This window comes from Nuphar pumila, chromosome 7, assembly GCF_984573655.1.
Source record: "Nuphar pumila chromosome 7, dmNupPumi1.hap1.1, whole genome shotgun sequence".
In the NCBI taxonomy this organism is placed as follows: Eukaryota; Viridiplantae; Streptophyta; class Magnoliopsida; order Nymphaeales; family Nymphaeaceae; genus Nuphar; species Nuphar pumila.
In genome coordinates this window covers 124533976-124548955 of record NC_143255.1, presented here as the reverse complement: position 1 = coordinate 124548955, position 14980 = coordinate 124533976, and the positions used below count along the sequence as shown (strand labels likewise).

At 40.8% G+C, this 14980-nt stretch overlaps 1 protein-coding gene across 1 annotated transcript in view; it reads right to left on the bottom strand.

The window, feature by feature from the left end:
* LOC149833334 (GDT1-like protein 4) overlaps positions 1-14980 on the bottom strand; it is a 51267-nt gene that overhangs the window by 29325 nt on the left and 6962 nt on the right. The window contains exon 6 of the mRNA XM_090015053.1: positions 4147-4232. Coding sequence (XP_089871179.1) covers positions 4147-4232 — 86 coding nt within the window. The remainder of the gene's footprint in view (positions 1-4146; positions 4233-14980) is intronic.

Sequence of the window (14980 nt, the reverse complement as noted above, 5' to 3'; positions counted from 1 at the left end):
GTTTTTATTTCATTAGTATATATATAGCCACTAGAATATGTTAAATGGAAATATGTGAACCAGAGTGTGAACTAGGCATTTTCGCTGCTTTTTTTTTTGCAAATCTAACCCTGCAGATGCATTTGGCATGGTCCATTTACTAGGAATCATTTGTTGGATCACGTATTTTTTATGAAAAAATGTGATTTTTGGATGCTTCAATATTTACAAAAATTGAGCCATTGATTTTCAAGCCTTAAAAGATCCTTATGCATCATAATCAGATGATCCAAGAGTCTGTTTCTATAAAACCCCAAGCATCTAGATCACATTAGTATGGTGAAATTTAAGAAAAAAATAATATCCTTGAAAATCTCGGTTCATACTCTGGTTCACATATTTTCCCTCCCCGCACCCAAGTTTTTTGAAAGTGCTACATCGCCACATCCACACTTGTACCCACACCCGCACCTATGTGACATAGAAGATAACAGTTAAACTTTGTTGTGTATCTACGTCACCTAATACCTAGTAGTCCAAAAGAAAGATTACACATTTACACATCAGCCCATACTAGTGATAAATTTTTGTGTAGGAGCAGCTAGAAAAACAAGCTTTATAAATATCTCCATAGATGATTAAGTCATAGTTGACAAACTCGTGACTCGGATCTGGATCGCCTGACCCTTGACTCGCGAGTCAGTGAGTTGACTCGGTAACTCGGATGAGTTAGGACATGAATTTTTTAGTGTTAAGATATGGAAAAAATTAAACTCCAATCTGTATAATCACTAAATTTAGCACATGATATTAATGACTAAGCTATATAAGTATTCAACTATACATAATTGTTGATATTTATGATTTAAAAATATATGATTCCTAATAAAAATTAGCCTTTTATAAGCATTATGCATTAAAACCATGAAATTCATGACAAAAGACACATAAGTGGCATGCAGATCGGTGGTCTTGGATCGGTGACCCAGTTGGGATCCGATCTGGGTCGACTTGGGCGATTCCCAAGTCAACTCGACAGGTTTGCCAACTATGGATTAAGTGGGCAATGGTAAGTGCTCATAGGACATTATCACCCATCAGTCATCAAGCACCTAAGACATAAGACCCAAGTTTTATAAAGGTCTATGCCTATTGTGTTTGACAACAGATCCCAAACATAATTGGAGATTACACACGGATGACACTTGCCAAGAACCTATGGTACCCAAACACTCCATTTTGCCCTCCGAACCCATGTCAACATGTGTATCCCCGTGTTGACATGCGTCGACACCCAGACACACCATTTTACCCTCCGTACAAACAAGTTTGTATTCAATTTATAATTTATAATTATATATTAAATTCAATTTTTGCAAACTTTTATTTTGATTTTAAGTAATATTTTTTAAATCCCTGAAATTTTCCAAGAAAAACTGAAAAACAATTTATTTTTAAATTTTGCCAAAAAAGTCTTTGTTGATAACATCATGAGACTGAAACTAGTGACCATCATAACAAGTACATTGAATATTAGGAGATCATATTTGGTAATCATTTGTTCAAGGTTAAGCCAACATGAAGGGAACAAAACCCAACACAAACATGGCTTCGAGACAATAAATAAATAATTTATCACTCCATGTATTTATTTCCCTTGGTGGAAGGGCAACAGGTTAACCAGTTTTATTTCTCTTTGAAAGATTATACAAAGAGTGTGTTATGTTATGAATTTAGAATCGACAAGATTAGGTGCATCACTCTGTAGCAAAGTCACAGGGACTCGGCAAAGCAGGTGCCGCACCCCCGTCGGCGCGATGCGACGCGGGTGCATGTGCAAGTGCGGCACTGGTTTCTTTTTATCGCACCCAGGGTCATTTTAGTCCAATTTTTCGAACGTTAAAAAAAATGATGAAAAAGGAGGATTAGGGCAAAAAAAAATTGCCCTAATCTCCTCTGCCGCACAGCTCAGCTCAAGTCCTCCCGACGCCACCTCCTCCTCTCCCTCGTCGCAGGTACCCTCTAGCTCCCTCTCTCTCTCTCTCTTCTTGTGTCGGCAATGGAGGGGCCGAGCCCCCTTGCTCCCTCTCGCTCTCATGTTGGGTCGGCAGGGGAGGGGCTGAGCCCCCCCTGCTCCCTCTGATTTCGGCAGGGGAGGGGCCGAGCCCCCCCCCCCCTTGCTCCCTCTGTTTTCGGCAGGGGAGGGGCCGAGCCCCCCCCCCCCCCCCCTTGATTTCAGGGGAGGGGGGCTGAGCCCCCCCTCTGGCTCTCTTGTTGGGTTTGCAAGGGAGGGGCTGAGCCCCCCTGCTCCCTCTGTTTTTGGCAGGGAAGGGGGCTGAGCCCCCCACCCTACTCCCTTTGATTTCAGGGGAGGGGCTGAGCCCACCCTCTCGCTCTCTTGTTGGGTCGGCAGGGGAGGGGCTGAGCCCCCCATGCTCCCTCTGTTTTCGACAGGGGAGGGGTCGAGTCCTGCTCCCTCTGTTTTCGGCAGGGGAGGGGTCGAGTCCTGCTCCCTCTGTTTTCGGCAGGGAAGGGACCGAGTCCCCCCTCTCGCTCTCTTATTGGGTCGGCAGGGGAGGGGCTGAGCCGCCCCTGCTCCCTCTGTTTTCGGCAGGGGAGGGGGTCAAGCTCCCCCTCTCGCTCTCTTGTTGGGTCGACAGGGGAGGGGTCAAGCCCCCTTCCCTGCTCCCTCTTATTTTAGGGGAGGGGCTGAGTCCCTCCTTGTTTTAGTTATTCGATTATTTATTTTTTAATTTTTCATTTAAATATACTTTTATTGTATTTAACAATTTCAAATTGGGTTTGTAATGCAAACAAGGAACATCCAAATTTTGGGACGTAAACCCAGAAGAGTGTGACTTTGAGAGAGACCATGATTTCAACATGACAAACATGAATTTATTTGATCTCAGTCTTCCTTCTAGTGATGCATTTGATGATGATGAAAAAAATTATTAAGATCCATTACTTTTGGTATGTAATTTAGTTCTTTTATGCTTTACTTATTTGATTCATATTTAGGTTGATTTATGTAATTGTTTTACTTATTTGATTGATATTTAGGTTGATATATTATATGTATGATGAATGATATTATGACAATGTTAACTGTTAAAACTTCAAAATTATATATATATATAAGATATATATATATTTACATTTTTGCCCTGCCACACCCCTGCACCCTAGGTTTTCCCACCCGCATCCATGTGACTTAGCGTTGTAGTACTGACCCCTGGTCCACAGGCATGCATAAGCTTGTCTGTTCTTTGTGATTGATGATGTCGCTTGCTACTTTTTGGGGACCTTTTTTCTGCCAATCTCTCTATTTCCGTCTACATGATTGATCCAGTAAGCACCATTTATTTCATGGTTCTGATGTCTAAATTATGACCCATATGGATGTACATGGCGAGTATGGCTACAGGGTTTGTATAATGAAGACATATCTAGCCAAGCAGATTCATGCTTATGGCAGATGATGCTTTAGTAACATTGCTTCAATAAATAAATAAATAAAGGACACTTGTCCATCTCAAGACCAGCAACTTTTCCTCTCCTCACAATTGTCACTATGATTTCTCTATTTATGTCATGCTGAAATCACTGAAATCACAAACACAGACACCAGAAAACTTTGATTCAACAATTTCAAGCAAATTGCAATCGTCTTATTTGATGTTCTAGAAATCATGTTTAGGAGAACAGAAATAACAATAATTCTCATTGTATTTAAAGTGTTTAATCACATTTCTCTATTTTGTCCATAATCTATATAGTGTTTGTCATCCAACTCTACCCATGGTTTAAGGATGTATTCATTCACCAATCACCCCTGCATATGCTTAAAATTTGTAATTAGTTATACTATTTTACTTATATAGATGTGTTGAAATAAAAATGTGTCTGTATGTCCAAATGCTCTTTTCATACTGCCACTTTCAACAAATCAAATTAAACCATCATGCTCTCACATAACTTTTGTCACAAAAGAAACAATTCAACCTATTGTTTCCCTAGGACAACTGACAAAAATTGAAACTATGGAACTCTATTTCCTGCTTTGTTGTACTTGCAAAAGATACTTGCCAATATTTATCATGTAAGCAAAGAGATAACGAGTTCCAAAATACAGTAAAGGAAGTTCACATGGAAAATAAAGCACACCTCTTCCATCTCTTTCTTCTGTGATGTCTTTGAATCTGATCTCCAAGCAATATAGAGCAGGCGCAAACCAAAGAATGCATAAAGAACTACAAAAGGGAGTACAAGAAAGTTAAAGCCTCAAGCAACATCCAGTCATTCTCCCACATAAACGATCTAATCCAAATGCAATAAATAAGTTCCAGTCAACTGAAATAAAGTTTGACAGGAGAATTGATGAACAGTCAAACATATAAGCAAAATGAAGATCACAATAGAGTACATAAACATATCAAACTCAAAATGTATGTCACAAACTTAAAGAACATTTTGGATGCCCAATTTTAACAGCAGAAAAGAGAACTTAACAGTTACCTAATTAAGGACACACACACACCCTTGAAATACTACATTTATATGCGTCTCAAATGAGAAAGAATACAACAAGAGACTGTTAGGAAATGGTATTCCACCATCAATCACAAGAGGAAGAGGAGTAGAGAGGGAGAGAGGAGTTGGTGGCGGCAGAAAACCCAAAATTAGGGTCCGCACGTACAGTTTAATTAGGGTACAAAAATACCCTTTACATAAAGTGTGGAAATTACAACATGCCATTAATGAGCATGTGTTTAAATAAAACTAAAACAGATTGGGTCTACATCTAGAGATCCAGGCCCAGTCGTGACACCTTTTTAGCCTCCCTCAAGTTGTACATGGTTTTGAACCATGAACAACTTGCCTTTTAACATCCAAAATTTGTCCTTGATAAGTCCTTCTGTAAACAAGTCAGCAACTTGATCGGCAGTCCGAACGTATTCTGGTTCAATTTCCTTCTCTTCGACGTTCTGTCTTACAAAATGTTGATCAATTTCAATATGCTTGGCACGACTGTGGTAGATAGGATTGAATGATATGTTGATAGCACTTTGATTGTCACACAAGAGAATGCTTTTAGAAATTGATTCTCCTACTTCTGCCAACAGGTGTCTGATCCATGTTACTTCGGCTGTAGCAGCTGCCATTGATCTATATTCAGCTTCTGTGCTCGACCTGGCTATGGCCTTTTGTTTCCTACTGCTCCAGGAGACAAGATTTAGGCCAATGAAAACACAATATCCTGGGACCGATCTACGCTCATCTGGATCTCCTGCTCAATCTGCATTTGTGTAAGTAAGAAGTTCATGCATGTGATGGCCATGCATACTCTTTCTGTATATAAGACCATCTCCAATAGTTTCCTACAAATATCGAAGAATGCGTTTAACAACTTTCATATGTCCAATATGTGGTTCATTCATGAACTGAGATACCTGATTGACCGAATAGACAATGTCAGGTCGAGTAAAGGTAAGATACTGAAGCATTCCTACTACCCTGCGGTATCATGTAGGGTCCTCATACAAATCTCCATCTTGAGAACTGAGTTTCTGATGAAGTACACTAGGTGTGCTTAGAGGCTTGCAGTCTGTCATACCTGTCTTGCTAAGAACATCAACAATATACTTATGTTGAGTAAGTGTCATGCCTTCAGGAGTCCTATCAACTTCCACTTCAAGAAAGTATCATAGTTTACCAAGATCTTTCATCTTAAATCTATGGTTCAAAAGTTCTTTGACCTGTTCAATATGTTCATTAGAGTTACCTGTAATGATAATGTCATCAACATATATCAATAACAGGGTAACTATATCTTTGCATTTGAATATGAAAAGGGAATGATCAAGAAGAGACCAACTAAAGCCATATTTTTCAACTTCAAGAGAGAAACTATCAAACCAAGATCGAGATGCCTACTTCAGACCATATATAGCTCTCTTTAACCTGCACACGTATTCTTTGGAATTTCCTTCGGCATACCCAGTGGGTTGCTCCATGTATACTTCCTCCTTCAAAGTTTCATAGAGAAAAACATTTTTTACATCCAGTTGACTGAGAGTCTACTGGTGCTCAACAACCAATGATAATATGATGCAGATAGTACCCATTTTCACCACTGGACTGAAGGTCTCATCATAGTCTTGTCCTGGCTCCTGTGTGAAGCCTTTGGCAACCAGTCTAGCCTTGTATCGCTCGATAGTACCATCCGGCTTATACTTTATCTTATAGACCCACTTTGAACCAACCACATTTTGATTGTGTAGTCTGGAAACAACATCCCAAGTGCCACACTCATGAAGAACCTCAATTTCTTCGTTCATAGCTTCAATCCATCTTTTAGAGTTTATTGCTTGATAAAACGTGGTGGGTTGATCTTCCTTGCCCAAAAAGGTTAAGAAAAGTTGAAAATCCATTGTGAAGTTCTCATAACTAACCCACCTATCAACAGGATGTCGAAGCCGGGTAGACCGTCTGTGAACAAGTGATTGAATGAAAACAGAAGGAGAATTCAGCTCCTTATTAGAGCTGGAGAATATCTCTTTCTCACGTCGAGAGTAAACAATGCCTTTATACCTTTCGGGGGCCAATGATGGTTCAGAGATCACACTTTCCTGAGTTCTTTGCGCAGCAGTAGACACGTTTCCCTCATCTCTTTGATTACAGTCTGAAGAACAAACATCGTCAATACTAGAAAAGAGATGAATTCAACCAAGGGTGATAAATTTCAATTTCATGAGTGTCAACATTATGACCAAAATTTGATTCATCAAACACAACATTTCTCGATATCTTGATGCGCTTGCTCACGGGATCATAGCATTTGTATCTTTTGTAATCATCAGCCTATCCCACAAATCTGCACTGTAAGGCCTTATCCTGAAACTTGTGTCGCATTGAACTGTCAACATAAACATAACATACACACCCAAATACATGCAAATCATGATAATTTGGATGCACACCATGCAAAAAAAAATGGGGTGATTTGTTTTCCAAAATATTCATGGGCAATCGATTTATGACATAGATTGTTGTATGAAAGGCCTCTGCCCAGAAGGTAACTGGAATATTATTATCATGTATCATGCTCATTGCACTTTCGACAATATGGTGATGCTTCCGTTCAGCAATCTCATTCTGTTGAGGTGTATGAGGGCAAGACACTTGCCTACTTATTCCATTTGTTTGGAGGAAATTAATAAGGTCATTTGAAGAGAACTCACCCCCTCTGTCACATTGAAAACAAGTAATATTCTCAGAAAATTTATTTTGAACGAAAGAATAAAAATTCTGAAACAATTTGAAGGTTTCAGATTTACTTTTCATAAATAAGATCCATGTATATCGAAAATAGCTATCAACAAAAATGAGATAATATCAAGTGTCAGACATGGAAGGAACAGGAGCCGGACCCCAAACATCAGAACATATAATTTCAAATGGTCATGAAGCTCTTTTATTAATGAAATGAAATGGAAGAACATGACTCTTACGTTGAAGAAAACTAGAACATTTTTTATTATTGACACTTAAATTCAGACTTGACTTGGGAATAAGACTGCTTGAAACAAGGTTATCAATAAAACGACTACTACAATGACCCAGACGACCATGCCAAAGATTTGGCTCAATACATTCAGAAATATTAAGGACACTCTCAGGAGGAGCTGAAGATGATGATGTGAGCTTCAAGATGAAATCAACAGGTTGAACACAAGAGGAAGGATTCTCTTGAAACACGTACATATTCTCTTGCCGTTTTTCTTCAGCGAACGTTTTCCTCGTATGAAGGTTCTTAACATGAACATAAAAAGGAGTAAACTCAACTGAAGCATTAATGTCATCGGCAAGTTTAGAGACTGAAACAATATTTTTCTTGATATTAGGAGCATGAATGACATTTGAAAGAGCAAGGGAAGAGTTGGACATAGGAATTACAGAATTTTCAATGTGCAAAATATGGTGATGAGACCCATCTCCAGTGACAATACTATTTCTACCAACATAAGAAACAAGATTTAAGAGCTTACCAGCATCACCAGTGACATGAGTGGTTGCACCATAGTCAACATACCAAGTACCATAATCATTCTGTTTGATGTTCAATTCAGCCAAGGCAGATAACAACTCTTTGACTTCTCCAGTATTCTTCAATGTATTTGTTCACTTTCTTGTCTCCAATTGTTTTCCTCTACTTTGTAGGTTATACCAGCAATTTGCTTTGATGTGCCCCCTTTTGTTGCAGAGAAAGCAGATAGGTATTATCCTTTGCCTTTGCAGATTAGGAGGCATACTGGGAGTAGGTAATATTCTACGGGCTCCTTGTCCATTCTTCTCTTGACCTCCCCTTTCCCGAGATTCATATATGTCACGTCCTCGACCATAAGTAACGTCTGTGGCAAGAACATCATATGCTCCAATGGGGTTGTGAGTACCTTTGGAGAATCCCTTAAAGGACATCTCATATTGTAAGAGCTTAGCACGGTCTTCAAATGTAGGTAAGTCTGGCAAACACAGTAAAGAGGTAACCATCATGTGATAATCGGGTCCCAACCCGCTCAAAGTCTGTTGCACCATATCCTTGTCACTGACCGCGCAACCCACGATGGCCAACTGATCCATGATAGTCTTCATTTTGTTTAAGTACTCCATGATCGTCATGGAGTCCTTCATCAGCATTTGAAACTCTTTCTTTAAAAATAAAATTCTAGCTTGAGAAACTTGAGAACATGTTTGAACAAGACGATGCCATAACTGCATAGCTGAGCAATCATCTGGGATTGCCACAAGCACCTCCTCTGACAGAGTAGAAGTGATATAGGCAACCAAAGCCTGATCTCGCTTCATCCAAGATACATACTATGGATTTCTAACAAAAGTAATTGAAGTATCACCCTCTCCATTCTTTGCCTTTTTGTGATATGAACTCTAGAGGAACAAGAACAGAGCCATCCAGATGTTCAGAAAGATCCTGACTCCTTATGAATGGGATGATTTGACTCTTTCAGGTTAAGAAGTTGGAATTGTTCAGTTTGTAAAACCCGCAAAATTTTGATAATTATCAAATTAAATAAAGGATAAAATCCTTTGAAATAAATACGATAAAATGATATAGAGTCGATCCAAATGGATCTTGAAATCCAAATTGGATCAATTGGATCCAGTATCGGGATTCGAATACGATGAATGGATTCGGATCTTGAACGGATCCGAAACTCAATTAGAATCCAATTGGATCTTAAGGGATCCAAATAGGGTCGAACCACAATCAAGATCTAGAAACGTAGTTAGAAAGTTTAGAAGATCTAAAATATAATTTTTATCCAACTCGTATTTGAAATTCGTCGAAAACCAATTCGTATATAAAAGAATTAAACAAGGTCAATATCACAACTAGAGGTGATGTGGTGTAATGGCAAGAGGTCTTGCCTAGTTAGGAAGCAACCTGAGTTCAAATCTCAATAGTCAAACTCACGGATTTTTGAAAGAGGATGTGTCTTTTTGTCGAAAATGTCCATTCTAGGGATTTAGAAGGATTGCCATAAGTAGATAAGAGAATTTAAGTTACAAGGAAGGGCAACTAAAGAAGAGTTGGCACAGTGGTTAGGACGATGGACTCACATGATAGAAGTCACAGGTTCAAACCCCTTGGGCATCAAGAATTTTTGCAAAACCGCTAGCCTTTTGAAAGCACAACACAGGAAAGAGAAAGGATAAGTAAATTTCGTTGCAAGGACTTGCAACGAAATCAATACTGACGCACTGGTGGGGCTTGTTACCCCTTAGGGAGGCGATCCCTGTTCAAATCCCCCCTGTGTGCCAAATTCTTTTTGCCAAGAAAAAATGTAATTTGTTTGTTTTAAAAAAAAAAATCGTAACTCCTCATTTAAAGATGACATTAATAAGATAAACACGTTTTCAAGGAAGGAGTGGGCTGGCCGAATTCCCAAAAAGGGAAACCCAACAACAACAAAAAAAAATTTATTAGGCAACAAATGAAAAGCTTTGTTTTCTTTTTCTTTCTCTAAATGGGCAGCCTCATAAATGGATTGGGGGAAAACCAAATAAAGAAGGATGGCATTTACGTTTTTCCTCCTTTGGAAGGAAACCCTAAGCAATAAAATTAATTTTGAAAGTGGAGTTACAGGGAATAATGGCAAAGGGGGGCTTTCAAGAAAATTGAATGGGAATTAAGGAGGTTTTAAAAAAAATGGAGTGTAGGGACAAACCTTTCCCTCTCCATCCGACCCTTTCTTTTTTCCATTCCCTTCCTCTCTCCGGCCATTCCTATTCCCATTAGGGTGCATGAACCAAACTATTATTGTTACTTCCGAGAAGAACGAAGCTGAAAGGTGGGTAAAGCACGCGAAAAGCCGAGCAAATCCAGATTTTTCTATCTTCACCAGAGCCCAGCAGTGTGGCCTTTCCTCTTCGTCTCTCTTTCTCCAGTACTTCCGACAAGACACTTGCTTGAGGTCATTCAACGCACCAACGAAGGAAGCGTGGCTACCTCCGGATTTGATCTTCAACGAGGTAAGGGCATAATCTCCGTGTGTTTATGCATGGTGTTATGAAGCACATGTATGTGCCGGATAGGGATGGCAGTGGACCGGGGGAAAGCGGGGCCCCGCCCCGCCTCGCCCCGTTTGGACCGGGGATGAAGGGTATGAAACGGGGATGGAGGCGGGGATGAAGGTTAAAATCCATCCCCGTCCGGGGGTGGAGGCGGGGATGGACTGGCACGTTCCCCCGCCCCGCCCCGCCCCGCCCCATCCCCGCCCCGGCCCCGCCCCGGCCCATCCCCGCCCCGCCCCCGGCCCATCCCCGTCCCGGCCCCGCCCCATCCCCGCCCCCAACTCAGATGAACTGTTTACTAACCCTAACTCCCTTCCCTAATTTCCTAACCCTGGAGCCGGGCGACGTTACTGTGCACGTAGGACGCCGGGTTCTCGATAGCGTACCGGACTCCGGCCTGGGCGGCGAGGTGCATCACGTGGGTGAAGGCGACGAGGTCGAAGAGCTTGGCCAGGAGCCGGGCGTCGTTGATGTCGCCGGCGATGACGAAGACGCCGTGGTCGCCGAGGATTCGACGGCGGGCCTTCTTGAGCGAGGGGTCGTAGTAGTCGTTGAAGTTGTCGAGGCCGACGACACCGTCACCGCGCTTCCGGAGGGCGAGCGAGACGTGGGTGCCGACAAAGCCAGCGGCGCCGGTGACGAGCACGCTCATCCCGCGGGGTCGGGGACGGGGGCGGGGTCGGGACGGGGACGGGGACGGGGCGGGGGCGGGGCGGGGACGGGGACGGGGCGGGGACGGGGACGGGGACGGGGCGGGGGTGGAGGACATGAAACGGGGATGAAGGCGGGGGTGGAGGATAAAATCCATCCCCGCCGCGGAGGCGGGGCGGGGGTGGAGGATAAAATTTTGAGGCGGGGCGGGGGTGGAAACCTTGTCCCCCGCCCCGCCCCGCCCCACTGCCATCCCTAGTGCCGGACTAGCTGCCTGCGTGTACCAGCATTCTTCGCTCGGGTTTTGCGTTTGAATGGAATTTTTTTGTGTTAGTTTGTGGTTTCCTTTTGGGTTTGTTTTTTTGGGGCTTTTGGATTTTGCCTGTGATCGGTTGCTTCTTGTATGTTGTTTTTCTTGTTTTTGTTAGTAGATGGTTTTGTTTGCAGCATTTGTGTTTTTGGGTTATGAATTTCTGCTGCGAATCTTGTTTGCGTCTTCCATCTTTTTATTATTTGGTATTGTGTTTCTGAGCTTAACTTTCTTTTGGTTCTCTGGAACCGATCCTGACCTTCTTTTCTTCATCAATCTGGCCTCCCTGCACCCATCTGCCACTATACCTCATCCTTTACCTGTGAGGACCTAATGATAACCAAGGTGGTTAGAAGGAGGTGCACCAACCATGTAGGACTCTGGATGAGGCTCAGTGCGCCATATAGTCCAGACTCCAGGGTCCAACATGGGTTTTGTAAGATTTGATAAAGTTGCTAACACAATCCCCATTTATTCTGATTAAGTGTTTTGGTAATATTATCAATGAAAATCTTCTTAATTCTGCTCATATTTTACGCTAGGCATTCTTCTACTTGTGCTTATTGTTGATAATAGGTTTCACCAAAAGTTTGCTGTCAAAATGAGAAAACAGATTAATAATGCTACGATACTATAGTCTAACATGTTGTATTTGATATATTCTTGTTTTGCCAGATGGCTAATTGATTTGTAGATGGGCTTATTGGTTGGGGATCTCTTGTTCTCTTTCTTTATCTTTGAGCTGAGGCCATCTTGTGAACTATCACATAATTAAAAATGTCATTATTTTTATAGGTTTTGGTTCGTGAATCTCTTTATCTTTGAGTTGAGACCATCTTGTGAACTATCGCATAATTAAAAACGTTATTAATTTTTATAGGTTTTAGTTCGTTTCACATGTACCCTATTATCCTTTGGGAATAGCGTGTTTTATTTCTCTAATTTTCTTGTTTCTATGTTTCATACTCATACTGGAGAGAAAATCAAGCTAGGCAACTCTAGGTTTTCCCCATATTTATTAACACGGCATCAACACCAACAGTACAATGCTTCATTTTACCAATGATCACATATTTACTAACATGACATTAGTGATATGTTGTCTACAGCTCTTCTTATCTGTTATATATTAATTTTACTAATGGTTTGGTGTCAATAAGATATTTTATGTATATTTTATATGATCAATTGACAGGTGTATAGATCATATGTTTAGAAAGATTGAAGTATGAAGTCAGCTGGAATTTGTGGCCTCTAGAGTCAAAATGATTATACCAATAAAATATGATCTCTTTTGGCAAAACGAAAAAAGTTAGTGTAATCCAACCAGTGGTAACTACCAAGCACTTGGATGCTTTGTCCAAGTGATCAACTAGATTGTCTGAGACCAAAAGCCCATTTAAGTTGGAACACTTTATGGGACCTAAAGGAGGTCATGAATTGGTCTTATGGTGGAGTGTTTGGGCTGTCAACCTGGAAATCTAAATTTAGAGTTCTGAGAGTTGCCACCCTGTGTAAAAAGGCAAAAATGTTAGGACCACCCCAAGTATGCCACTCCACAGCCTCTGGGATGCAGGCCACAGTGTACTGAACACTCTGGGTCTGACAAGGTATATCTCCTTGCAGTGGGAATGGCAAGTGAGCGCTGCCTTGCGGCTAATACATAGCCATAAACTAAACTGTGGGTTTAGGCATCAACACTCATCTATGAAAGAATATTCATGGCAACGGTTATAATCGAGCACTTAAAACCGCCACAATGTGTTGGTGTATGCCTTGTAATTCATGAGATTAATAAATGAACGTTAAAAAAAAAGGAAATTCGCCTTGTCTATACACATGTATTGCACTGGCAATTCACTATAGTATACATACCACTGGTTGGTCGAAAACCCTTCATGGTCCACATATATCGGTCACGACAAAGCCACCATAGTACGAACGTTTAAATAGTATGATGAATTACTTTATTATCTGTTTACGAAGAGAATGTTATGTGTTGGTACATGAGCCAAAGGAATGAGAGGTTAATGATGTAATCTTGTGCACATTGTTTTGGGTTGTGGTTGACATAGGAATGTTGCAACCTAGGTTGAGTGCAGGAACCGCCTATGGTTAAATATATGATTTTGTTATAATTGTAAAAATGGAAAAAAAAAAAAAATATATATATATATATATAGGGGCATGATGGTACAAGGTTGAAACTGAGCACGCACAACTCTTGTGGTGTCGTATGGGCACTTATGATGCTAATCAAATTGCATATAAATTGAGTTATGATTTGTGTGTAAGTGTTATGACATATTTGTGTCAGGGGATCTATGTTTGTTTTACAATAGTTTGCAAAATAAAGGATACTTGTCATGCCATGGTCATGTGAAAGCTTACAATTTAGCTGGCAATTTCACAGAACTCTAAAAGTGCCATACGAGCACTTATGAAATGTTAAAATTGAAAGATGCCATGTGGTAGCATGACGAGCGGGGTACGACACGTATACCTCAGTACCAAAAATAAAAGTCAAATTAATATATGATCATATAAATGAAAAATCTAGATTTCGAGTATACCTGAATGACGGTATATGTTACCAGTTTCTATTGGGATTTTGGGTATACCTGAAAGATGGTATATGCTACTAGTTTCCCAGGGTTCTGAGTACACGTAAAAGACTGTGTATGTTACTGGATCCAAACTAACAAAAATGGAAAAAAATTATACATATCTAAAATAACTAAAGGGGGTTCTGGATATACCTGAAAGAGGGTATATGTTACTGGTTTTCCAGGATACTGGGTATACCTGACAACGGTATATGTTACTGATTTCCCAAGACTCTGGGTACACCTAAAAGACGGTGTATGTTACCGGACCCATGGTCTACCTTAGAGAGGGTAGATGGTACAAGCTCTGTGGGACAATTATTGTTTTGTGAGAGCTAGGGGTCTCACCCAGTCCCCAGTCCTCGGAGTTAGGGGGGTCAGGACTACCAATTTGTCCTAGGTGGTAGATCTAAGTCTTCTGCAGAAGTACAGGGTGCATCCTAATTCTAGTTCTAGCCCTTTGGATATCCGTACGGCTAGTCACACGGGTTATAAAATAATAGACCCCCATGTGGTCTCGGTCCGCTACGATGTCAAATGTTTGTGCGTACCCACAGGGTAATTAACAAGATGAAACATAAAGTTAGTGCATTAAGAAAAATCTTCAAGTAGTTGCATACAGCTTGATGTTGCAATTATTGAGTAAGCTGTGATTCCTATGGTGCATGCCTCAGATCGATTTTCCTTTTCAAGAAAGATGTGATAACTTGTAAATGATGTGTCGAACATTGGTTTGTGCTTTATGCAAACTTTACATGGAATGTTTTACTTAAGTCAGGTGTACATCCACATAACTTCCAATGTTGTTATTACTTATATAAATATGGTTCATGCATAT